Source organism: Sebastes fasciatus, chromosome 2, assembly GCF_043250625.1.
Source record: "Sebastes fasciatus isolate fSebFas1 chromosome 2, fSebFas1.pri, whole genome shotgun sequence".
In the NCBI taxonomy this organism is placed as follows: Eukaryota; Metazoa; Chordata; class Actinopteri; order Perciformes; family Sebastidae; genus Sebastes; species Sebastes fasciatus.
Window position 1 is genome coordinate 40,283,983 of NC_133796.1, and position 26,589 is coordinate 40,310,571.

The 26,589-nt window shown below is 40.8% G+C and overlaps 1 protein-coding gene and 1 long non-coding RNA gene across 3 annotated transcripts in view; both read right to left on the bottom strand.

The window, feature by feature from the left end:
* The window catches only part of il16 (interleukin 16), a 61,993-nt gene that overhangs the window by 16,625 nt on the left and 18,779 nt on the right, over positions 1–26,589 (bottom strand). For both annotated transcript variants that reach the window (XM_074624525.1, XM_074624519.1), the window contains exons 5-15: positions 25,452–25,569; positions 18,526–18,669; positions 18,332–18,437; positions 15,783–15,931; positions 13,336–13,446; positions 11,428–11,542; positions 11,067–11,140; positions 8,090–8,339; positions 6,845–6,962; positions 4,774–4,906; positions 653–740 (exon numbers count right to left, since the gene is read on the bottom strand). In XM_074624525.1, the coding sequence (XP_074480626.1) occupies positions 653–740; positions 4,774–4,906; positions 6,845–6,962; positions 8,090–8,339; positions 11,067–11,140; positions 11,428–11,542; positions 13,336–13,446; positions 15,783–15,931; positions 18,332–18,437; positions 18,526–18,669; positions 25,452–25,569 (1,406 nt within the window). The remainder of the gene's footprint in view (positions 1–652; positions 741–4,773; positions 4,907–6,844; positions 6,963–8,089; positions 8,340–11,066; positions 11,141–11,427; positions 11,543–13,335; positions 13,447–15,782; positions 15,932–18,331; positions 18,438–18,525; positions 18,670–25,451; positions 25,570–26,589) is intronic.
* On the bottom strand, positions 1,318–2,307 carry LOC141761502 (uncharacterized). The gene is made up of 2 exons (XR_012592586.1): positions 1,886–2,307; positions 1,318–1,781 (listed from the first exon to the last, which is right to left on the bottom strand). It is a non-coding gene; the product is annotated as an uncharacterized LOC141761502 (long non-coding RNA).

Below are 26,589 nucleotides of genomic sequence, written 5' to 3' on the forward strand. Positions count from 1 at the left end.
AATGTAATGGATGCTTCGGGAACAAAAGTGTAACATGCGAACAGACGGACGGAAGGGGGGTATAACAAGGAATGATCTGATATGAAAGACACAACTGAGTTGCATTATGGGAAGTGTAGGATCCAGTGTTTTTGGAGCGTAAAACCCCACAAGGAACTCAAATTCACCTCCTCGGTTGCTGGATCATTTTTGACCATTCTTTATTTATTTTTCATTCTATTGTTACTGCCCCAACTTTACAAAAGTGCGCCTTTCATAACTCAAAAAGCATGAGTTATTGCTAAGAAAAGCACCCATCTACAAAGAAGTGCGCAATTTGACATATGAATCATCTTGGTAACATTTGAGCTGTCCGAGATACATTATCAAAACTGTCTTCAAAAAGAGTGATTTTTGTGAGTCTCTTAAAATATGCAAATGTATGCACATTTTATGAAAATGCCAAAAAAAAATCATAAAATTCAGCAAACATTGGTATAAGAACGGTAAATGTAGTGTAAATATTTTTTTAAATTACAACTGAGCAAAAAAGGACAAGAAGTGTGCAAGACAACTGGAGTCAAGACAAACAACTGAAGTCCCAGCCCAATCATGATCCTGAACAGGAATATGTGACTGTGGAAAATGAATAATGAAGAAATAAATATTTCACCATCAATGCTCCACTGGCTCTTATCCTTTCTCAGTTTGCTGTTTTCCACTGCCTGAGCGATAGCATCATTCAGCTGCTGCTCTGATACCTGTGACACACAGAAGATGGGAAAGTATAAGTCAGGATGATGAAAACTACTGGTGATCAAGGCAACTAACAAACATCTTAAAGGTCACCTATTATGCAAAATGCACTTTTCCATGTCTTTTAAACATCAATATCTGTCCCCAGTGTGTCTACAGGCCACCATAGTATCATAAAAGACCATCCTCTCTCTTTTTCTCCTCCTCCGTTTGTCCGGAAATGGGTGCAGAAAAAAAATTCGCTTTTTTCCTTGTATTCTGACGTCATTAGAGAATGCAAGCCACGTGAGGGTTTCCTGGTCGAACCAGAGCAGAACCTTCAGTAGCTGACCCCGCCCCACAGCGCGTCACTGTCTCTCCTCCTCAACCGAACTTGAGCAAAGTAGCTCCTACAGTTAGTCTGCAAGAACCAGCAGAACAGGCTTCATGTACTCCCATCATCTAAATATAACATGTTCTTTCACAAAGGCTTTATGTAATTACACTGTTTAAACAGATGATATTTATATATTATATATATTTGATGTCATGCATGTAGCAGATTACAGGTAGTAAATAGTGACTTGTAAGCAACACAACACATTTCTGTTTCACAGTCAAACTTTATTTGAGTAGACAGATGACAATATTAATTATTCACAGCATTTGTAATCATCTCACCTGTTAGTTAGTTATGTTGACATGGTACAGGAGAAAGTCTTCAGCTCTGGTAAACTACAGTAAGCTAAGCTCCGGTGGTCTGTAGTCATGGTAACACAGAGACAGCTCCTACTGTAAATAATATACCATTACTCTGATCTTCCATACATTTATCTTTTAGCAGAAATAATGAACTGACTACTGTTTCACATCTTCTATTTTCCACCCTGATGGTCGCTGTGTTTACACACCGTGTCATAGCGGTAGCATGTAGCTAACCCGTTAGCATGTAGATACATGCTAACGGGTTAGCTACATGCTAACGGGTTAGCTCTGTATCTCCCATCTGCTCTCAGCTGTCTGCTCTCCTCTGGGATGATTCTGTCGGTCATTTCTCACAGATGGATCTGTAAAGACAGACGTAAAACAGAGTGTATGTTTACGGTTTACAGAGTTGATGCATGAGGTAAACACTGAGCTAACTAACAGAGATATAAACAGCATTATTTACCTGAGAGAAACCGTCAGGAAAACCTGGAATCTGGACCGCAGATGTTCATCATGTGTCGCCGATTTCTGATCAGATTCCTCCGGTAACGTGCGCTGGGTGAAGTTTCTGGTTTATAAACTTTAAAGTGGTTTATAAACTCTATTCTAGCTCCTCTCTCTCCCTGCTCTCAGGCCGCGAGGGGGGCGGGGAGGGTGACGCTGTGTTGTTGAGGACGTTTGATTGACAGAAAACGCTGACCAATCAGAGCAGAGTGGGAGGAGACAGAGGCTACAGACACAGAAATCAGCACTTTTGGAAATGGGCTGAAACAGAGGTTATAGAGACATGCTGGAATGCATGATCTGATTGTTTTTTTGAAAAAAAAACTTCAGAGACATGGTTTGGAGGTGTCTGAGACCTATAATAACTAGTTTAAATGGAGTATAATATGTGTCCTTTAAAGAGGGTTTTTAAGGTTAAGAAAGGATGAAGGATTAAGCGCGCAATAACAACGCCTTTCTTGCTTTTGGCGTGTCATTTGACGTCATGTAGGACTGACTGCTACGTAAACACATCTGTGTAAATATGCTGTGCTCAGAGTTGGTGACGTAGAATAAAAAGCGAGAAAGAAGGGTTATAGGACGGGTGAGGAGGTGGATGGGTCCAACAAAAACACAACGTTTAACCAGGAGACCGGTGTTCGTGACCAATGTTGATTTGTAAGTTATGTTAGTGACGCTGGTCACGTGTTTCTTAGTGTTGTTAGTGACATGTTTTCCGTACGTTGTTTCTGTACAGATTTTACATACTTATTTTAAGCCCAACCATGATATTTTTTATAAACCTAACTAAGTGGTTTTGTTGCCTAAACATAACTTCTGACATTACAGTAGTTTTGTTGTGTGGCGTACAAATGAGATGCGAAAAGCTGAAAAATGTGTCCCCATGACACGATGAATGTCCTTGCTAATGCTATTTATGCGCCTTCCTGTGAGACCGGGTTGGACTAATACATTGTTGGTTTTGGTCTTTTCATGGGATTTTACAATGTTGCTTTAAAAAATATGGCTGAGTAGCATATGAACAGAATAAATTAGGGCCTAAAATGTAACCATGTGGTACTTCAAATGCAACCCTATCTCCTACAAAAGTATACTCCCATATAACTAAACTGCATTCTCAATTACGTTTCAAGGAGAACATATTTTCTCCGGGATTGCGGTAAAAGTTTTAAACCGTTTTAAACAGTTTTAAACACCTGGTTAACGTTTTAAATTGAAACAAAACAACACAAAAATGCAACAAAAGTACTTGGTTAGGTTTAGACGACAAAACTACTTAGCTAGGTTTAACCAACAAAACAACTTGGGTTAGGTTTAGGCAACAAACCTACTTGGTTAGGTTCAAGAAACAAAACTACTTGCTTAGGTTTAGGCAACAAACCTACTTGGGTTGGGTTTAACCAAGAAAACTACTTGGTCAGGTTTAAGCAACAAAACCACTTGTTAGGTTCAAGCAACCAAATTAGTTGGTTAGGTTTAGGCAACAAAACTACTTGGTTAGGTTCAAGAAACAAAACTACTTGCTTAGGTTTAGGCAACAAACCTACTTGGTTAGGTTTAAGCAACAAAACTACTTGGTTAGGTTCAAGCAACAAAACAACTTGTTTATGTTTAGGCAACAAAACTACTTGGTTAGGTTCAGGCAGGAAAACTAGTTGGTTAGGTTTAGTAAAAAACATTATGGTTTGGCTTAAAATGACTATGTTTGTCACATTATTAAGCTATGGACATACATTAAAAAAAGTAAACATTGAATTTTAGTGTCAGTATGGGACACAAACAGCGGTCTCCTGAGTGAGACCACCCACCACCACGTCCTCCTCCCTACGTTGACTTCCGCGGACTATCATGACAAACATTGTGATACATCAAAAACAAACATAATCTGTGACAAAATCCGTTTCCCTCGAAATATAATTCACAATGTAGTTTTGTTGTTTGGTAAAGGCAAACCACCACAAAACAACAACGTGCTAGAGAGGCACTTTTAGGAACTAGAAAGTAGAAACAGTGTTAAAGGCACCAGAGAGCTAATATGGAACTTCCTCTCCCCTGAGCATTTCTTCTCAGGCAAAAGATAGCACATGAACTTTTACCATTTCATTTACCAAAATAAATCTATTTGTATTACACTTTTTAAAGATGACTGCTACTATTATAGGAAACACCTCAGGGTCATAGGTACCATTGAAGACACAGAGGTCATGTTGTTAGTATTGTTTCAGGGGATTCTTGATCTAATTTCAGACAACCCACAATTTGGCATGCTAACACGCTAAACTAAGGATTGAACAAGGTAAACATTATACCTGCTAAACAACAGCACAGTCATTGTGAGCATATGAGTGTGCTAATGTTAGCAATAAGCTTAAATCACCGCTGTGCCTCAGTACAGCTTCACAGCAGGACTTGTTAGCGGTGAAGCTAGTTTGACCTTTAGCCTGGAAAATAGTTCAAATCATAAACCTCCATGTATGGCCACTGTACAGCTCCACAAGTATGAACGGGTGTTACATAACTTGCTCAAGGGCCTCATCAGCCAATGACTGGCCAATGTTGGGATTCATTCATCATTAATTTTTCATCCTGCTTATTCCCTCTCAGCTTCACAAGGAGCATATACTGGGAGGAAGTCCCAGAAACATTTTGAGGAAAACAAGTCACCAGTTTGGACTGAGGGAGGGAGCCAGAACACCACGTAGAAAGCCAGGGGGAGTCCATTGCTAACAACACAAAGGCACACAGTTGAACTCATGAGGCAACAGTAACACTGAGCCAGCAGGCTTTGCCCTTGTAAGCCCATAAATCTGCACTGGTTAATGTAAATGAGGGGGAGGCGTTGCATACTTTGGGGTCGGGGTGTCGACTGATGATGATGTGGACCGGACCTGGCGAGCACTGACTCAGTACCGTGTAGACGTCATTCAGCGCCATGTTGTAAACCACAGTGTCGTTGATCTCCATGATCTCATCCCCGCAGCTGAAGGTAGGGAGGGAAAGTTCAGGAAAAGGTGTTGGAAAAAGAAAAAAAAGAACACTGAGGAGAGAGACATAAGTACACGGTATGCACAGTATTAGCCCAAGCACCAAGGATCCATTAGACCAGGGGTTCTCAAACTTTTTGGGGCCAGGGAACCCCTTATAGGGGAGGCAATTTTCCAAGGACCCCCTCATAATCGTAACACAGATTAAGTTTAGGTACTACCATTTGCACTCCTATAGCCATTGGAACTATTTGTAACGTAAAACTTCTTAACATAAATACTTCTGACCTGTTTCATGTTAATACTATATGCTTTTAAACAGAGGATTTTATGACCTCCTTCCAAGGCCAACGGTTATGTTTTCACCGGCGGTGGTTTGTTTGTTTGTTTGTTTGTTTGTCTGTGACCAGGATTACTCCAAAAGTTCGCAATGTATTTGAATGAAATTTTTTGGAGGGGTGGGGTGTGGCACAATGAACATTAGATTTTGGTGGCGATCTGGATCATGATCCGGATTCAGGAATTTTTTTAAGGATTCCGATCAGCCTGAGCATTAAGACCACAGGGTATAACACATGCACAGTGTAACTGACGGCGTGTTGATTACGTGTGGATGTGTGGCGAGACATCGAGATGTGGGAGCCGCTGGCTGTCCGCGGTGAGAAAGAACAAAGCGGTAGATGACGGGATGAGAGACAACGTAGTGTAACGTTATACAGACATAACAAGGCTGCTGAATGAGAGAGGCATCCGTCGATATGTTACACGGAAACACACCGTGTTAACAATAAGCCGACCACCTCACGGTACCGCCAGCTGTGAGCTGTGAGCTGTTTTTAAAGTCACGCACCTTGGTGGAGGTCTGCGCTCTCCGAGTGCCATTCTAGTTTTAAATTGCTTTAAAGCTTTCAGGAAATGAACAGTAGCAAGACTGGCATGGTCCCAATAAATCCAGACATTTAAAATAACCAGACCAGAGCTGACTTTCAGTAAGCACTTCAACCTGAAAATGATAAATGTATTGCTCTATATTCAAATCCCCGGACTCCACTTTGAGAATCACAGTGCTAGACAAATTATATATACAGTACATTATATACAATGTACTCAGAATTATATCAAATCAATAGTGCAACTCAGCCGTCTGTTCTCATACACAGTTCGTAGCTATACATACGAAAAGTACTACACTATAATTTGTATATAACCCACATAATCAATTGGTATGTAATCCACGTAAACGTGAACCAGGAAGTATAAGAAGCGACAAGGACGCTTGGCGAGCCGGTTGGGGTGGGCAGGTGGGTCTAAAAACACCAGACTCTAACCTGTTTGTGTCCCGTGTGGAACCAGAAGTTAGTGGTGATTTATTTCTCACGCAAGTTCCGTACTTAAGTAACGCCACTCCTGCAGTTATTATAACCCAAACCACGATCTTTTCTTAAACCTAACCATGTAGTTTTGTTGCCTAAACTTAACCAAGGTGTTCAAACATAGTTATTTTCACCCAAACCTTAACCGAACCAAGTAGTTTTGTTGCCTAAACACTGCAGAGGGTTGCACAGGCGCACTGATCGTTGGTATTGCTGGACATTTGTAGGACAACGCACGGAAAAACCCAAATAACTTTTCACAAGATAAACAAACCATTCTATGAGGATATGTTGAAGTCAGTGAATTCAAGCAAAATCAAAAAGTTGACAATGCCATTAAGATGGATGTCAGTTTTCAAAATCACTCTTATAAATAAGAAGACAGGCTGTGTGTGGGAAATACTTTGATTACTGAACTTAACATTGATCGTCACATATGGTTATCATGTTACACGATGTACCTAACAGCATCTGTTTTTTTAAGTAGTAACTGACTATTACAGTAGGCATTTTAATACCCTTTCCAACCCCGTATAGACCCCTGTAGTAATGTATCCTTACCGCAGTCTACCATCCATGTGTGCTACCGATCCAGGAGAGAGGGTGTGGATGTAGATCCCAGGGCACCCGTCACCAGATGGAACACAGCACAGTCCAATACCCAGACCGACACCGGCCTCTGGGAACATGCATAAACGTATATTTATTATGATACTGGTTGTCTTTACAGGTTTAATTTCAAAAGAGATTTAGCATTTACAAACCACAGCAGAGCCACATAAATCAGTCTTTTAGAGCTGCAACGAACACATGCTTTCATTATTGATTGATCAATCAATCATTTAGTCTATAAAGTGTAAAAATAATGACAAATGGCCATCATAAGTTACTTTACTTTACTTGAAGTGATGTCTTAAAAGGGAACACAATCGATTTTACATATACATGTCAGTTTACTAGTGGTGGGGAGTGCGAGGCCCCATGACTACCTTTGTGAAGACTGACTTATTATGGCTCGGAAACTAAAGAGATAGGCTGCATTACAAACTGTCAGTGTGGAGTTCGAAAGATACGAGTGTTTACCTGGCCGGGAGGGTATAACCAAAAGACGCTATTGGTTGCATTATGGGAAATGTAGGATCCTTCTTTTGACCATTTTTTTTAAATCTCTTTTGTATAAATTGCTTATTTTGTAAAAATAAAAATAAAAACCTTTGATAAACCTACTGAATATTCTATTTATAATCAAATGCATCTTCCCATCAGATAAACTGTTCCAAAAGTGGAAACTTCTGATATTTAAAGGGGACATATATATTGAACTTTTTCAGTGCTTGTGCACATCTATCTGGGTATCTGGAGTTCCTACCAACCCACAAACTGTGACATAAGACAACCCAGTCAGTTTTTTGTGGGCTGTCTAGATCAGAAAACATGTGATTCAACAAGCCAGTCAGATCTGGCTCCCCTTCCTATGTAACATGCAGGCTCATTAGAATATACAGCACACAGCCTGAGTCTTTGCAAAGATGCACCATATTTTTCTCACAAGCCAATCAGAGCAGACTGGGATTTTTCAAGAGGGGGGGGGGGCTTGTTTAAAGAGACAGGCGCTAGCTAAAACGGAGCGTTTCAGACAGAGGGTGAATACAGGTATATTCAGACAGACAACAAATAATGTTTTTGGAGAATTACATGTTCTAGTAGAAACCCAAAAATACTAGTAGGAACCTGAACATGAGCATGATATGTCCCCTTTAAATGATAAAACACCAAAAAGATTTAAATGATTAATCAACAACTGACCTTTGTGCAGGATGATGTCCATCATGATGCGGTCTCTGGGCTTAGCAGGCTGACCCGAGACACTCAGTGTGTTGCTGCAGGCGTTGTTCAGGTAGTTGTAGTCTCCCATGTCGGCACTGACCCTGGCCATGCCTGTGGTGGAGCTGAGGGAGCGTGACCTGCACAGCTGGGCCACCTGCGCCTGACCACACAGGGCCCCCACACGCAGGCTGGTCCTCACCACCAGAGTCAGCAGGCCCTTTTTGATTTGCTGCACAAAGAAATTTCATATTTCATATCAATGCTGAATGCTTGTGGAAATGTTGGTTGGCTGGTGTTTTTTGTTGTAAATTGGTTTGTTTGTTGAAGATGGGATGCAAAATGAGCTCTGGGCCCCTGTTAACTCCCACCCCCAGTTGCAATCTGTGAGAATATGTTTTACCAATAAACAGTTATATTAGTATTTAAGCTGAAATACATGTTAAACTAAAGTCATGTTTACAGTTATAGTTCAGTTATCCAACACTTTTCCTGGAAGGTACTAAAATCAATATCCAGAGCATTGATATAGCAGCAGACAACTTTAGCGATATAGAGGAGTAAAGTCTACCTGAGCAGAGAATGAAGTCTCTCTCTCTCTGCGTGTTGTAATCAGAGCTTCTCCTCACTTTGCTGATATACATCAGACCGGCACATACGGGTACTTCACAAAATATCAAGGCCGTGCCCCCTTTTGGGGGAAAGAAAACCGAAGATCCCATAGACGGCAATGCAATTTGACGTATGTATGGATTGCAATTTTGACTAGTTTGTATGCATTCATCTCTTGTTAAACAAATGTTTGTTTTATACACAAGGCTAATAATTATTTTGCGATCTTGCCTGAACCTGAGCGTTAATGATGCCTTAATAAATTCAGGTTGATCGCCACCATGTCCCTTCAGTCTTCCCCCGTCCAACACAGTGGCCGGTTATTACTTATCCAGACATCTCTACTTATCTGATTGAATCCCGTTAGGCGAAGTGTTGTCTGTAAATAACCAACGTGTTAATAACCAACTGTTTGATCTATAGGCAGAGATTTAGTTGGAGACGATAGTCTGATGCTGCTATAACGTTAATGTATAACTGTATTACTGCAGCAGCCTCACACTCAAGCTAACGTTAGCTAGCCATGCTAGTCACTGTCACCAGCATCATTTAGCCATTTAGCACACTGACAGTGAATATTCACGTATCGTATGTGCCTCAAATGTCAGTGTGAAAGCCTCGTTAACCCGCTACACAACAGCTTTTCATCATTTTCTCTCCTGTGACAGCGAGTTTCTTTCCCCCAAAAGGGAGCGCAGCCTTGGTAATGACACCATGCTGGTCTGGTCTATAGCTTGGAGTCATAAAGACCCTCTATTAGATCTCTTTTAGGACATGGCAGGGGAACAAATCGGAGATCAGCGTTTTTTGATTTATTGTTGGTGCAACCAACTACACAGCAACTCTTCAGCATAGCATTATCACTATTAGCGTTTTGTTTGAAGTGGAAGTTTGGAAACATGTTTCAACGTCTTCTCTTTACTCTGTTACCATCTATGAGCGACACGGGATTGGTTCCCCTTAAAAGAGGGCGTGGTCATGCGAGCCTACTCTGGATGACGTATTGCCGGTCTTATGTATATAGCCATAGCTGGGCCGGGCATGTGGCTTTTAGTGCATGTGAGCGTGCCCCACTGGCTAGCTCACGGCCACGGCTGCACTGCTGCTCATACGGCAGTTACAGCTAATAACGCCGACCCGACCTACGGCGTCGTTGCGGAAGCGCAGGACCCACCCTCCGGTTCCCCCTCAGGTAACCACCGTTAGCTCTGCCAGCACTTTTGCCATTGTTTCCACTGTTAGCGCTGTTAGCGCTGTTAGCACCGTTAGCTGTGAGTCGCTGTCCCATGGATGTATAAAGAGAACTGGATACAGCGTTGGAGGCTCCCATTCATTCCCATGAGAGTTGCTCAGTGGTGCATGAAGCTAAAATGGCTCGACTTCCGGCGCACTAGCATTTCCTTTAACTCTGTCTCATTCAAATGTACGGAGGAAGGTAAATAATTCTCGATTCAGCTATTAGTGGATTTTACAACTTTTAGGACCTAATGATTTAAATAAGGACTATTAGAGTGTTCGTACTGGGAAGTTGATTTACCGCTGAAAAAATTATCCGCTGATTGACGGACGTGTCTTTCCCAGTGTAAGTCTATGGGAAAAAGCCTTTTTGGGCCCAATGGCATCACCTGACGGACACGGAAGTTTTAGTACCACCATTTGGCCACCACGAAAATTTGCTTCAAAGCCCGGTGCCCTTCCTATGGCTTGCGCCGGCTCAGCCGTCTCCATGTTGAGAGCCATGCGAAGGCAATAGAAATGCTCCCAATCTCGCATATAGCACCTTTAAAGGTCCCATGTTGTGCTAATTTTCAGGTTCATATTTGTATTTTGTGTTTCTACTAGAACATGTTTACATGCTGCAATGTTAACAAAAAAACGTTGTTTTCCTCATACTGTCTGCTTAAATATACCTGTATTTACCCTCTATCTGAAATGCTCCGTTTTAGTGCATTTCAACGGAATTGCAACAGAATTGCGTTGCCTATATTGAGCGCTTCGATACTTCCGCAGTATTTATATAGCACTTAAACCTGCTTTATAATATAAAAGACATGAAAATCTTACCTTTTACAATATGGGACCTTTACGTAAAAGTAGTAATACCTCAGTGCAAAAATACAATGTTACAAGTAAAAGTCCTGCGTTCAAAATACTACTTAAGTAAAAGTACGTAAGCATAATCAGAAAAAATGTGCTTAAATTAGGTTAAATTATTCATTAGGCAGGGAGGACCTCATCAGTGTTATTATATGACATATTACTGATTTATTACTGCTCGTGCATTTATTTATAAGAAGCATTTTAATGTTGTAGCTGGTCGAGTTAGATCATAATGTAGCTGCCTTACTTTGAACTTGTGCAGGGCTTCATCATGAGTCAGACCATGTAGTGACTCTCCATTCAGCTCCAGGATCTCATCACCTTTTACAGACACAGAAACAAGATCTGAGTCTACTCTGTATTATTATAATATGGATATGGATAAGACTGATGAAAAAGAGTTCCCATCATTTCTAACACATTAACACTCTGTAAGACTTCATTACAACATCATTTTTACTATTTATAAAAAAACAAAATTTCAACTTCTTTCATTTCTCACCTACAGCAGGATGACAACTATGGGAAAATACTGTCTCAAATGACTCAAACATTTGTCCTGAAGTGTGTGTATCAGCTTCATACATGGACAGAATGTTGTCCCTCACCCTCCTGCAGCCTCCCATCAGCAGCTGCTGCCCCTCCAGGGAATATAGTCTTGACGTAGATCCCCATTGGTCCGTACATGCTGTCCCTTCCGCCCACTATACTGAAGCCCAGACCCTGGAAAAAAGCAGCAGAATCGTTATTAATAGCATTAGCACTTAATAACATCAACAACAGTATAATCACAATCATAATTATAATCATAATTAAAGGAACAGTTTCACATTTTGGATAATACTGGTATGTAATTTATAAAGATAAGAGAGGTGAATTAAGACTATAGAACATTAGTTGAGTGTCAAAGTTCATTCTCGACCTGGAAATGAATAGTTTATGTAAAGAGTAGAAGCTGATGGAGATTGATCAAACTCACGCTAAGCTATGTGAAGATATCTAAGTTGTGCAGACTGACTCCGAGCAAACTCCATTTGCTGATGAACTTGCAGCACGTTCTCATTCCCAGGTTGTTAAATACTAACGCTTGGTCACGCCCCTCAGCATCTGATAACGTACAAGGCACCTTTAGCGTCTGTAGGAGACGCACTGGGCTTTCAACTAACTCCAATGTAAACTCATCCGCGGTAATATTAGACGGTCAGAGCAACTGCTCCGGCCGTCCACTCACTCCGTCCACGTAGGGAGGAGGTCGGGCTGGATGGATGGGTCCAACAAACCCAGGACCTTCACCAAGGTGACCACCATTCATGTCCTTACTAACTTATTCTAAGTCCCGAAACACACGTTAACTTACGTAATGTATTTAACTTACATCAAGTATGTAGAAACTTAAATTACATCACGTACGTAACTTACGTTACATAACAAACATGCTTATTCAACACGTTCTCATCCCAACTCGTCACATACCGCCACTTTGTCATTTTCAGCATCAAAACCACTCTAGTTACCCTTTGCATCACTTTAGGATTAGGCAACAAAACCCTCTATTGTTAGGTTTAGGAAAGAACTATATGGTTGGACTTAAAACTACAACATTTGTACAGTGAAAATGACGCTGAACGTTGTGAACACGGGAAACAAACGAACAGCTGATTGTAACGTGACTCCCGGGACACAAAAAGCGGCCTCCTGGATGAAAGCCCTGTGTTTGTTGGACCCCATCCACCTCCCGTCCCGCCTGCTCGGTGTGTCTCTTTTGCTCTTTAAACTACATCACCACACTCCCCCGGCGCACTTTTCTCGAAGCGTTGGCAAGGATGTGTTTAGATTATAGTTAATGGAACGCCCGGTGCATTTCATACCGGCGCTAAAGGGTGCGTTGTGCGGTGGTACCGAACGTCAACGGCTGTGACAAAGCCTCAGTATTTACCGCTCTGGGAATGAGAATGGGTTGACTTATTTTAACCCAAACCACTTTTACGAAACCTTACCAAGACGTTTTGTTGCCTGAACATAAACGACACCGAGGGGTACCCACTGTGCTAAAAAGTTATGCCAAGGGGTCCTGACCAAGCGTTCGTATGTGACGAGTTTGGAATGAGAACTGGTTGGAACTGGTTGGAACTTGCGATGCAGTTGAAAGCTCTTGAACAAGCTGGCAAGGTGACCTTGCTAGATTATTTTTCAAATTAGAATGTTATGTGTTATGAGCACGTACTATATGAACTATAAAACACGAAAATAGACTAGAGACACTATTTACACCCCATTTAAAATAATTACAAATGGAAGTGACCCAGTTGATGAACCAAGTGAAATGAATAAGTTTCAATCAATAAATGAATGTAAAATTGCACTGAGTGGGATGGTGTGGTGGGTGAAGGGTCTGCAGATATTACACTTGAAGAGCAGCAGGGATAGAAGACATGGTGTCATTTGCTCACAATGTGATACGAGAGAAAATTCAAAGACTTAAAGAAATAGTTTTGGTGGCGGTGTATGGCTCCTACCTTGCCGTGGCCCTTCATCAGCACAACATTACAGATTATGAAGGCTTGCACGTTGCTGCAGGAGTGTACCAGCTGGGCGGAGCTGAGAGAACGGGATGGACGGTGAACAGGCTGGAGAGGAGCAGCACGTAACACACACACACACACACACACACACACACACACACACACACAGGGCAAGGAATTATGTCATGATTTAATTGTTTCCTTTGCTACCAGTAAGTAGACTTTTGTTTTACCACCTAAACCAGGGGTCAGCAACCTTTACTATCAAAAGAGCCATTTTCTGCAAAAAAAAAAAAATGTCTGGAGCCGCAAAACATTTGATCATTGTGATGAAGGTAACATAGTTTATAGTCTAAGTATATAGTATATAAGTCTAATGCAGTGAGGGCCAAAGTGCAAATGTATTACGGAGTATTAGGGCCACGTTGAGGGAAAAAACATCTGAGATTTCCAGAATAAAGTCATAATATTACGAGAAAAAAAGTCGTAATCTTACGAGAATAAAGTCATAACTTTACGTGAAAAAAATCGTAATATTACGAGAATAAAGTCATAACTTTACGAGAAAAAAAGCATGTCAAATTAATACTTTATAATATTATGACTTTATTATTATAATACTACAACTTTTTTTTCTTAAATTTATCACTTTATTCTCATAATATTGCGACTTTCTTTTCTCGTAAACTTCTGACTTTATTCTCGCAATATTATGACTTTATTCTCGAAATCTCTAAAGATTTATTTTTTTTCCTCGATGTGGCCCTAATACTCCGTCGTACCATAGACCTACAACAATGATAAATAAAAATGAAAATGTAAACAAAAAACAGTTATTCATTTTCACAGTGGACAGTTTGTCTGTGCTGAAATAATTACTGGGTTAAATTTGATTAAATACCAATTTATTTAAGAACATGCAACAAGTAAGCAAAAAACAAACAAAGAGTGAAATCACAGAAAGTCTTAAAACTTTGATGAACCCTCTTCAAAAGAGTCAGGATTCAGACTCATATCAAGGACCTGATCATGTCATTTATTGTGCTCAAGTCATGTGCATTTCAAAATAGCACAAGCCAATGGACACACATTAAACCTGGGGCTTTTGGGTCTTTGGAGGCCCAGAGCAGTTGCTCACTTTTTGCCAAATTGGTAGTCCTGTGAAGTATCAACTTTACTGAAGTGTGTCAAGATCAAGTCTGTTGCACTTTTCAGACCACATCAAACATCACAGTTGGGTAACCAGGTGTGACAGAAAATTCTGCTGGAGACAAGGTGTTAAGGCCTTGAGACGCATCAAGCCGACGGACAGTTTAGGGCCGTCTGTGAGTGTCTGTTGGCCTAGTTTTTTGCGGCATGTCCCGTCTAGTCTGCCCGTGTCGGAGGTTTTTCGGAGCTCGTCGGTGAGAGAAATCACTCTGATTGGCTGATCAGCTTAAACGAATAAGTGCACGAGAAGAGAAACGGAAGTGAGGAAAGCAAGCCGACGAGTAAAGTCAAGAGGAGAAACACAGAAGGCTCTTCTCATTTTTCATCTTTATCTCATCTGATCATTCCAATACCTGGATGTTTTCACAACGACATGAACATCTAGAATCAAGCTAAGCGGTGAGTGAGAGTGGTGTGAAAATGGTCGGCAAACGTCGCTTCGTTTCTTGTACGTATCATAAAAACGGCTTGTATATTCGCCGTCCTCGGTCTTCTGGTTTCTCTTTTTGGATGACTAATACAGACTACCGTTGCCTGCTGGTGTGGAGAGTTATTTCCTCTCACGCAGGCGCAGAACGTACGTGATAACTGGCCGTCGGCTGTAGTCTTTGCGGTGTGTTCAAGTGCAACTTGTCAGCCAGGACAACGGTTGACGTGAGGCGACTCAACAGTCGGCCTTCGTCGCTGCTCGTTCTCTGATGTCGGGTTGGTGTGTCTGGGCCTTTAGGCTGCGTTCAAACCAAATCAGGCGTTGCGGCAAAAAAACACCAGTCCTGCAGCATCAACTTTTGGAGAAACCCAACCTGACATCACGCTGCAGTGACCAATCACGTAACCAGAAATCCAGAGCTGTACAACCATCAGCCATGAGGGAACAAAGACGTTAATCGTCATGCAGTCGCCTGGTGTTAATGGGCCATTAAGTGACACTCCCACACCGCTGCACAACCCTATGCTAATGGCCACTAAATCATCTCTTGCTTGTCAAGTGTAGCTATTTCACCACACTATAATGGACGTACATATATAACTTGATTTTGCATCAGTGTATGCATTGATTTACAGTATCTGCCTTCACTTTAGCCTTACTGTCTTTGTCTTCTTTACAGGAGGAGCACCAGTGAAATAATATTTTTTTGTGTGATTCTCACAATTACATTAATGAACATGTGTGGTTATCAGGTGAGATTTTTTAATGCATTCTGTTTATAATATAAAAAAAAATCAAATACTTGTGTAGTGGTGTGAGGAAACTCCAGCTGCTGGGACAGAGACTTCCTGTTTCCATATAAACCACCATTCCCATGAGGATGACTAGTATACAGCTCTGGGGTCTTCATGATGATGCTGTCCAGATCCCCGATCCAGTATGGATGAACACCTGGTTATACACACAGTGTCAGAATGAACATCAGGTTTACATTAATTTCCCTCTGAATTATTATGTAGAAGAAGAGCCAGAACCAGCATTTAGACCACCAGGGGATAGCAAAATCCAGGAAACCAAGTTTAATGAACCTCTCTGTCTCTATTTGATCATACAGAGTGACCAGCCAAATAGCTATATACTGTATGTACTACAATATAATAGAGCAGCAGTGAAATATGTACTACTTTAATGTTCAGTTTATGTGTAGACAACTACATGTGTTGTGTGTTGACTCAGTTCTTTGGAGTTTTAGTTGCCAGTCACAAAACTGCACAGGTGTGTAGTTGAGTTCAAAATGAAGGTTCAGAAGATGGGCGTGGTCCACGCAAGGGCACAGGAAGTTGTGGGGGTAAGGAGAGGGGAAGGTGCCATTGCCTCCCCACTTTACGTCCCTGGACGGATTTGGCGTCGCGGCTAATGTGATCCCCTCACAAGATGGTCTCTAGTTAAATTTCTAATATATTAATATATTTCATGTCTGATACAGCAGTTTGAATACTAAGGAGCCGATTACATTGAGACGCGTCGCTACAGGCGCGGCCGCTTCAAAAACGCCGATGCACTGATGTGGCTAGCTACATCATGAAAACCAGAAGGAAGTTGTAAAGTAGTCCACCTCTTGCTTGATTTGATCGGCTGACTGGGTCAGTTGTGACATTGACGAGTGGTACGACTGGCGCTGAAAAGTTGCGAATATTTTAACTTTTAAAATAGGGCTAGAAGTACGCGACGCTTGGCGCACGACAGGCGCGCCTACCATAGGAAAACAATGGTTTCATGGACGACGCTAATCCGTGCAAAATACTGCAGCACATCGTCAACAGATCCTCCAAAATCCATTAATTGAATAAATGTACAACTAGAGATGTGATGGGATCATAAACAACAAAATCGGGCCAGGGGGGTAAAGTGGGAGGGACAATGTCACCTTCCCCTCTCCCTATCCCCCTACTTCCGGCGCCATTGCTTGGAATACGCCCATCTTTTGACTACACACCTGTAAAGTTTTGTGACTACATCTTGCGCGGTTGTGACGTTATCGTGGTGACAAAATCTGTCCACAGTCAGATTGACAGAAATATAAATACCAGCGTCTCCTTCCCAACTCGTCACATACGGACGCTTGATCAGACATGGCTTGGCATCACTTAGGTTTAGGCAAGAAAACTACTCAGTTAGGTTTAGTAAATGTTACATAGCTCAAGTCATGTACATGCCATTAGTTAAGTATGTTACTTTCGTAACTTAAAATAAGTCAAAGTCGACTTTTGGTTTCACACGGGACATAAACAGCGGTCTCCTGGGTGAAAGTTCTATTTGTTTGACCCATCCATCCACCTCCATGACCTCCTCCCTACGCTGACTTTGTTGCTCTTTATACTACGTCACCTGATGGCCGGGGCAGTTGCTCTGGGTTTACATTGGAGTTAATTGTCTCTAGGGATGCACTGATACCGATACCAGTATCGGGTATCGGGTCCGATACTGTGCTCATGTACTCTTACTTGAACTCGTACTCGCAAAACGGCTACGATACCACTTTACGGTGGTGCGCCCGACCCTGCTGCGCCGGGATCCCACCTCAGCCGACGCTTAATTGTCTCACACAGATGCTAAAGGGTGTCGTGCGTTGATATCAGACACCGAGGGGTACACAAAACGTCGGTATTTGATGCCCTGGGAATGGGACCAGGCTGGTTATGTCTGCCTATATGTTGTGCTGCTGACATTGTGTACTGAATACTTTTGTCCATGCTGGTAAAACAGATTCTACCGACTGCAGTTGTGTGGCCTTTAAAAATTAAGCAATGCAATGGATGTAATGAACATAAGCAATGGAGTTGGATTACAATGTACAGGGGTTTCTATTTCCCTAATCACTGTGAGTATACTGTATGTCTCAGTCAAACTAGCTGTTATACTTTGTATAATTATAAATATACAATACCATTTACAATCTGTCCACTTCAATCTCACAACGTTGGACCTGTAGCACATGCATTTCTCACAATTAAGACCCCATTTCCCATAAGCGGTGTGGCTTCCCGGTGCTAAAAGGATGCTACTCCCTGGCCTCACACCCTCCCTGAAGACAATAAACATATTAGAACCAATTTTCCCATCAGCGTCTTTCTCTCCTTTCATTGTCTGTCGTTACCATACACTCTAAAAGCTTTAGCCCGTCCGTCTGAACAGAGCAGCAGCCTCCTGTTTGTACAGCTTTCTACACACAGATCTGACCCACTTCCATGCAAAAGTGAAACACAGTAGAGGTTAATGGTTCTCACTCCTCTTGGTGGAGGACAGATGATTGGTAATTTTATTATTGAGTGAAAACTGTATGATACACACTGGTTGAATTGGAGCGTGTCCTATTGCTGGCCGTCTGTCCTGGTGGGCTCTGCTCAGTCTTATCCGTGTCCCAGCACTTCTCCTCATTCACCTCTGGGATGGGTAACTACACACACACACACAAAATTGAACAATGACATCATTATACGTATAATAGTGTGTCAGACTACACTTTTGGTGAAAGATTAATTTACCTTGAGGTGGTTGTTGTTGGCCAGAAGTTCTTCGTCTGCGTATCCAGGCAATGACAGAGGATCAGACGGGGATATGAGAGCTGGATGCTGTGGGTTTGTAGACAGACTACCTGAATGGAGAGTGTCTTCACATGTGGACATGTCCTAAAGCACACAGAACACCAGTGAAGAGAATGATTTCAACTGTGGCCCAACGAGGCACGCCAACGGTGGAATGCACCTTTAAAGTTCATTTCAGCCATGCAGAGTATAACAGAGTATAATATAAAGTAGTATAGTATAGTACAATAGAGTACAGTATGATATAGAGTAGTGTAGTATAGCATAGTACAATAGCGTAAAGTATAATATAGAATGGAGTAGTGTAGTATAGTACAGTAGTAGCAGTTTGTAGTTTGAGTATTGTATAATATATAGTAGTACAGTATAGGTAAGTCAAGTATATGGTAGTAGAGTGTAACAGAGTATAATATAAAGAAGTATAGTATAGTATATTATAGCATAGTACAATAGAGTATAGTATGATATAGAGTAATGTAGTGTAGTATTGTACAATAGAGTATATTATAATATTTAGTAGAATAGTATAGTATAGTAAATTTTAGTATAGGGTAGTAGAGTATAACATAGTATAATATAAAGTAGTATAGTATAGTATATTATTGTATAGTACAATGGTATATAGTATAATATAGAGTAGTGTAATATAGCATGTACAAGACAGTATAGTATAATATATAGTAGTATAGTATAGTAAAGTATAGTATGGTGTAGTAGAGTGTAACAGGGTATAATATAAAGAAGTATGGTATAGTATAGTACAATAGAGTATAGTGTAATATAGAGTAGTGTAGTAAAGCATAGTACAATAGAGTATAGTACAGATACAGATACAGATAAAGAGAGCTTTATTTATCCCCGAAGGGCAATTCAGTTTCTGCAGTCCACCGAAACATATACACACATTCATACTGCACAATCATCATTGACAGAGGGAACACAGTAGGTGGCATATGGGTAGGTGCAGAACAATAAAAGTACAAGATTAAAAATTAAAAATCTTCGCAATAAAAACAATGAATACAAGAATAAAAACGAGACGAGATAAAAGAATAACGGAATAAATAAATAATTAGAATAGAATAAAGTGCCAAGAGTATTTGCACATTGCAAATTGTATTCCAAGAATGTACCTAATGCAAACACAGACAACCGTTATGTGGTTAGTGCAAAATAATTGTACATTCAAAGTAAATAAAACATTTTTTTGTTGTCGTTCAGTATGAAATAGAGTACTGTAGTGTAGTATTGTACAAGAGAGTATAGTACAATATAGAATAGGGTAGTGTAGTATAGTACAATAGAGTATTGTATAATATATAGTAGTATAGTTTAGTATGTATAGTAAAGTCTAGTATTAGGTAGTAGAGTATAACAGTATAATATAAAGTATTATAATATAAAGTAGCGTAGTGGAGTATAGTACAATAGAGTATTGTATAATATATAGTAGTATAGTACAGTAAAATCTAGTATTAGGTAGTAGAGTATAACAGAGTATAATATAAAGTAGTATAGTATAGTATAGTACAATAGAGTATAGTATAATATAGAATAGTGTAGTGTAGTAAAGTACAAAAGGGTATTGTATAATATATAGCAGTATAGTATAGTAAAGTCTAGTATTAGGTAGTAGAGTATAACAGAGTATAATATAAAGTAGTGTAGTGTAGTACAGTACAATAGAGTATTGTATAATTGATAGTAGTAAAGTCTAGTATTAGGTAGCAGAGTATAACAGTATAATATAGAGTAGTGTAGTGTAGTATAGTACAATAGAGCATTGTATAATATGCAGTAGTATAGAATAGCATAGTGCAATAGAATATAGTATAATATAGAATAGCATAGTACAATAAAGTACTATGACCAATAGTAGTATAGTATAGTTTCCAGTGGAGACCAGTGTCCCCTGTGAAACCAAAAGTTTTAAGTTACGTGGCGTACGTACTGTAGCCTAACTACATATCAAACTTAGCCTACTTATTAGAACCCAAACCTCAATCTGTGGCTAACCCTAACCAAGTTGTTTCCTGTGAACGCAAACGTTTATTTTGAAAAGACTGCGTATGCATGTAAAGAGCGGAAATTGACACGTGTGAAACTGAGACTAGAAGGGTACCTAGAGGGTCACAGTGTGAAGTGTAGGGCCAGTGAGTGAGAACATGTTGCAGCATAGTATAGTACCGTATGTAGAAGAGCAGAGTAGCCTACAAGTAGTTAAGCCAAGGCAGTAAAGTATAGAATATTATAGAATAGTATATACCCTATGTACCACATATGTATCACAAATGAAAAGTTCAATTCATAAGCAGTAAACAGTTCGATGCAATGAGGGGCTTTGCTGCTCGGCTCCATACTAACTGGGCCTGGTATAACCAGCAGCTTACTGTATGGTGGGTTAATGTTAGCCAACTTTACATAGATCTCGCTGTAACTGACATCATTAAGTAAATCCCCTGACTTTAAAGCTCCATGTACCCATGGCAACACGGTCTATATATCCTCTGAATTATTATGAACTAGTCTTTGGAACCACGTGAAAGGGGGCATGTCATCACTGAAGGGAGCCATTATGAAAAAATTAAGAAAAAAAAATCAAACAGATGGTTATTGAAAACAGAATCAGCTGAGCCCAGTCGTCACATATTAGACATTCTTTCCTACTGCTCCATTTCTCCTTCATTCTGCCGTTCAGGTTTCCACAGCCTCTTAAAAGTGACTCAAATAGACGTGGCAGCATAACAATGTGTGAGCAGAAAGCTCCCACAGCGACAAAAAAATTCTAAAACCTGTAAAAAAAACAACCTCATACACTGCCTCTATGGCTGCTCAGAGCAATGAAAACACAGCATGCTGGGCTCAGTTCACACCATGACACATCCATACATGAGCATGGACTGCTCATTATGTTGATGCAGTTCCTCGCTTAAAGGTAATACTCACTATAAATGATGTCGGTATTAACAAGCACATCCACTTTAACGTGTCGCTTTAAGGGCCATCTGGTTGTACCATTTTATTTATAGTGCAGTTACTGTACAGTAATTGTGTCTGTGTGTTTTTGTTGTGTGTGCTATGTGATTCCAAATCAACTGCGGTTGATATGGCAATAGATTATTGAATAAAATAATCATTGAATAGAATTAAAGCTGTTAATTAAAGTGGCAGTAGGCAGTATATTTTTGGCATCATTGGGCAAAAAGTTCCATAATAACCTTTCAGCATATTGTAATTCATGTGTTCTGAGAGATAACTAGACTTCTGCTCCTCCTCATGGCTCTGTTTTCAGGCTTTAGAACATCTAGCCCGTGACGGGAGACTTTGACCAATCACAGGTCATTTCATTGAGAGAGTGTTGCTATTGGCTGTGCTCCAGTCATGTGACCGGAATAGGCATTAACGTAACATAATATTGATTCATATTTGATCAGGGCTGACTAGTTTGACCGTTTGGTTGGAGTTCGCGAGTGATTGACAGCCGGCTCTCATAGACGGCAGATGGACAGCAGACCTCAGATCAGCTCTTACTGCTTGTTTTCCTCCAGTCTGTGAAATCATGCAGATGCCGTTAGGAGCACCGGAGGACTCAGAGGAACATGATTTTTTTCAGGTTACCTGTTTCATGTACTACTGTCACGATATAGGGACCGTTTTATAAAAATAACTTTTTTTATATATCTTATATCATATTTGCTCTAATCTCGCCTACTGATGCTTTAATGAAATTTGTTTTCTTACAACAACATTTTACATTTTTATGATCTTACAGAACACCTGATGTGAAATTACACAACATTTCCCTGACTTTCCATGACTAGCTGGAGAGAATCCTAAACTGATGTCAGAATGTATCAAATTCCTTGGCTGAGTCTGTATGGAATATAATGTACATTGTCTAGACTCTAAAGTATGTTATTCCAGAAATTCCACAAGCACTGTGAAGCCTACAAATGATATAAATATTATTGAATTTTCTTCCTCTCACATTACTCTTTTTGTTGACCAAATTCTTTAAATTCCTTTCTGTGTGTTACCATTTCTGACTGAACTCCATAGAGCATTGTGTCTGAGTGTGTGTGGGAAGACTTGAAGACTGCAGCGTGACAAACACGCCATGCCCACACAAATAGTTTGTTGTTAGTCACAACCCATCGACAGTCCCAGGGTTCTGTGTCTAGCCCATAGACTGTATAGAAGAAGTGGACGTAGAAACCGTGAAAAAATTTAAAAAGTCAAAAAATGACGTCCTATTGTCTTTTCCTAACCACTTTTCCTCGATGGAAAACGATATGAGGTCAAGGAAACATCAGAAGGAGAATTCAGAAGGACTTAGGAAAAGCTGCAGATGTTAGTGACGCGGGTCTGCTGTGGTGAAACTACAATGTTCTGAAGACGGACTACAAAAGGTGCTACATCCCCCGTGCGTAGGTCTTTCAATGACAGGCTGCTTCACCCGCGGTGTGTGAAAGAGAAATCCAGCAGGTCCTCCTGCTGCTGGAACACTCTATCAACATATAATAAAGGATCATCTGACCTAACGTGGACAACTTCTTTTTGGGACATGTAATATTTATTAATGTTGATTATTTGTTAATTGATTGTTTACTCATTTTCTTCATTTTATTAGTTATTCTTGTTTTGTTTTTTTCTGAGGTATTTGTTACATGTTCGGAATAAATAATTAATTAAAAATAAAGTGAAATGAAATGGTTGTCACTGTCCACTGATATTAAACATGAATCCCAATTAGTGTATGAGCGTTTGAAAATATTATGCAAGATAAGCATATAGTTTGTTATCATGAACGGCCGAATGGTGCGTCGCTTTAAATTATGCGGCCGCAAGGAATTGTGGGATGTTCTTCTCTCTTTTCCTTTGGCAAAGGATGCTCCAGTGTATCCTATGCTAAAGGAGATAATAAAGGAAGCACTGAAGCTCCCTTCCTCAGCATTCAGAGGATTCGACCAGCTATTATCACGGCTGCTACTCAGATACTTCCGGGTCATTTCACTCCGTTAGGAACCCTCCTAACCAAAAAAGGACTATTCGACCACAGCCCAGAAGTGGGTGGAGCTAAGTACAACCGAACGCTGAATACATGAGACCGGCACATACAAGTATACTTTGCAAAAAGTCAAGGCCGTGCCGCCTTTTGGGGGAAAGAAAACCGAAGATCCCATAGACTTCAATGCAATTTGACAGTGTTTGGATTGTAATTTTGACAAGCTCGTATGCATTCATCTCTCAAACATTAAGATAATTCTTTGGCCATTTTGCCTTTATTAGATAGTGAGAGTTGTGAAAGGAGGAGAGAGAGAGGGTATGACATGCAGCACAGGGGCGCAGGTCGGATTCGAACCCTGGGCCGCTGCGGTAAGGACTGAGCCTTGGTACATGGGGCGCCCAATTTACCAGGTGACCTTACAAACGTTTGTTTTATACACATGTCTAATAATTATTTTGCGATCTTGCCTGAACCCGAGCGCTCTCGATACCTTAATAAATTCAGGTTGATCACCATCATGTCTCTTCAGTCTTCCCCCGTCCAACAAAGTGGTTGGATATTGCTTATCCAGACATCTCTACATATTTGACTGAATCCCGTTATGCTAAGTATTGTCTGTAAATAACCAGCCTGTTAATAACCAACTGTTTGATCTGTAGGATGAGATTTAGTTTAGCTATGCTAGTCACTTTCACCAGCATCATTTAGCCATTTACCACACTGACAGTGAATATTCACGTATCGTATGAGCCTCAAATGTCAGTGTGAAAGCCTCGGTTAACCCGCTACACAAGGAGCACAGAGTGGGATCAGAAAGGAGGCATTATTATAGCGGGGTGCATTAGAGGCTGTGAGAATCATGACTCATCACATTCACTACCTTCTCCCCCTTTAATCACAGGACTATCCCCATCATGACGCACTGACAGTTTGGGAGTCCTGTAGAGAGTTACCCTCAGAGGAAACGTATTGTTGTCTGGGACTACGTACATTCTTTTTCAACTTGTTTCGTCTCAGGCTATTAGAATTAAAATTGTGGAGCTCAGATGAAATTTTGGCCAAGATGGAGACACCGTCCGGGTGAAAGATGGAACGGCCGGTCCTGAGGGAGTTATAAGCGGAGTGAAAAGCCTGTTGATGAGCAGAAGGAACTGTAGAATAATGAATCAAAACGACACGTTTGATGTGCACATAAGCACGAAGGGTTCTGTGGTTCAAAACTACACTAAATGTAACCAGCAGATATCTGTTGCATCCGTGCGTAATTGTGGCTTGACAAGTGGGAAGCGATGTGTATGTGTGTATATATGTATGTACATATTAAATGTTAAATGTAAGATATAATTTTTTTTGTATTCTGGCACTGGTGTTATGTTTTGTTATGTTTGTTATGCTATGTTTGGAAAAAAGGAATACAATTTTCCAAAATAGAATACTGTGATTATGTGTATAAATTTGAGATTTTTAAATTATCTTTACCGTACTAAAAATGTAGCAGACACGCTTTTAACCTGTGCATAACTCTGGTTACAGCCTTTACACCTTGCTCATAATACACAATATTGCTAAGAGTAGAGCAAATGAAAGGTATTGAACATCATGCCCCCCCAAATTTCAGCAAAATGAAGTGGAGGATATGAGCTTGTAGAGGTTGCACTATGATATAGTGAACATACAACATATTTGCATCAAGCGGTCAATGCCACATGATCACAAATCACTGTATCTACTGATGAACTGTCGTTGTAGTATTTTACTTTATCGGACTGAAGACAGTCAGATAGTGTTTTCTTAAAGAATCAGGAAAAGAGGAGCATATGTCTCACTGGAGCCCATTGCATGTGTCAGCTGCTGTTACCTCACTGTAGGCTTTAATGTGACTGCTCCTCATCTCCTCCCCTGCCATCCAAGCACTGCCGTTTAGAAACTGTCCGTTAAAGGGTGCCAGCTTGTCTGGGCTCGGGAAGCTGCAGCCTCTGAAGAGAAAACATACAGAGACAGCTGAAAACCAAGCAAAACCTCACTGCATGACTCATTCAAATAAACATTACGCTATTAGAGTTAGACTGATATGGGATTTAGAAGTCCCTCTTCATGCCAAAACTATCTAAAAGTCATATTATATTTTGTGTTTCACATTTAAAACCCATGTACTGAATGTCTTTTCACTGAGTTATCGGATTAAAGGTATCCCGCTACGGCGCAACATTTTTACAAGTAGGTGCGCGCACGCAGGCAAAGCAACACACATTCCTAACACCAACTCCTTGTTATTCCACAGATCAACAGTTGGTGGCGGTTGATGTGCAAAGAAATGTAGCAATGTGCCAACAAAGGCAGTTTAAAGGGACTATTTGTAACTTCTCACTCGTATAAATCATTACGGGTCGGTGTCATTTGCGCGCTCGTGTGTGGCTACGCTGTTCAGACTCAGACTCCAACACAAACTACACGGAAGCACCAAAACCTCTTGGTTGTATCTAGTGAAGCCCGTCTGTTAAACAGTGTTGGCCGCGGTCAGAGGACACGGGGGAGAGCGTAGCTTTGGTCTCCAGGACCGGAGTCTCTGCTGTACTCTGCTCCTCTGCCTGCCTGCCTTCACTCACACACCGCGCTCGTTCTCTCTCTCTCTCTCTCTCCACCTCTCACATGCATTCGCGCACACTCCACACTGCAGAAGAGTTAGTTTAGCTCTGAGAATATCTAGTGAATGTACAGTGGACGTTTGTGCAGAAATAACTGCTGCAGCTCCTCCAGACCAACAGAGGTTCCCCGTGTCTTGTGAAGTGACGGGGCTCCGCAGAGAGAAACGTTATCGTCTCTGACCAAAACTCCGGTGTCTCCGTTCCCTCCGGCCGCGGTCGGGAGGCTGAGGCAGGAAAAGCCAACACTAGGATCAGCATTGATTCATGGAGAGACCTTCGTCTGGTCAGCTAACATTACTGCCAAGAAGCTGAAATATAGAGTGATATCTCCTATCTGTGTAGCTCTTCTTA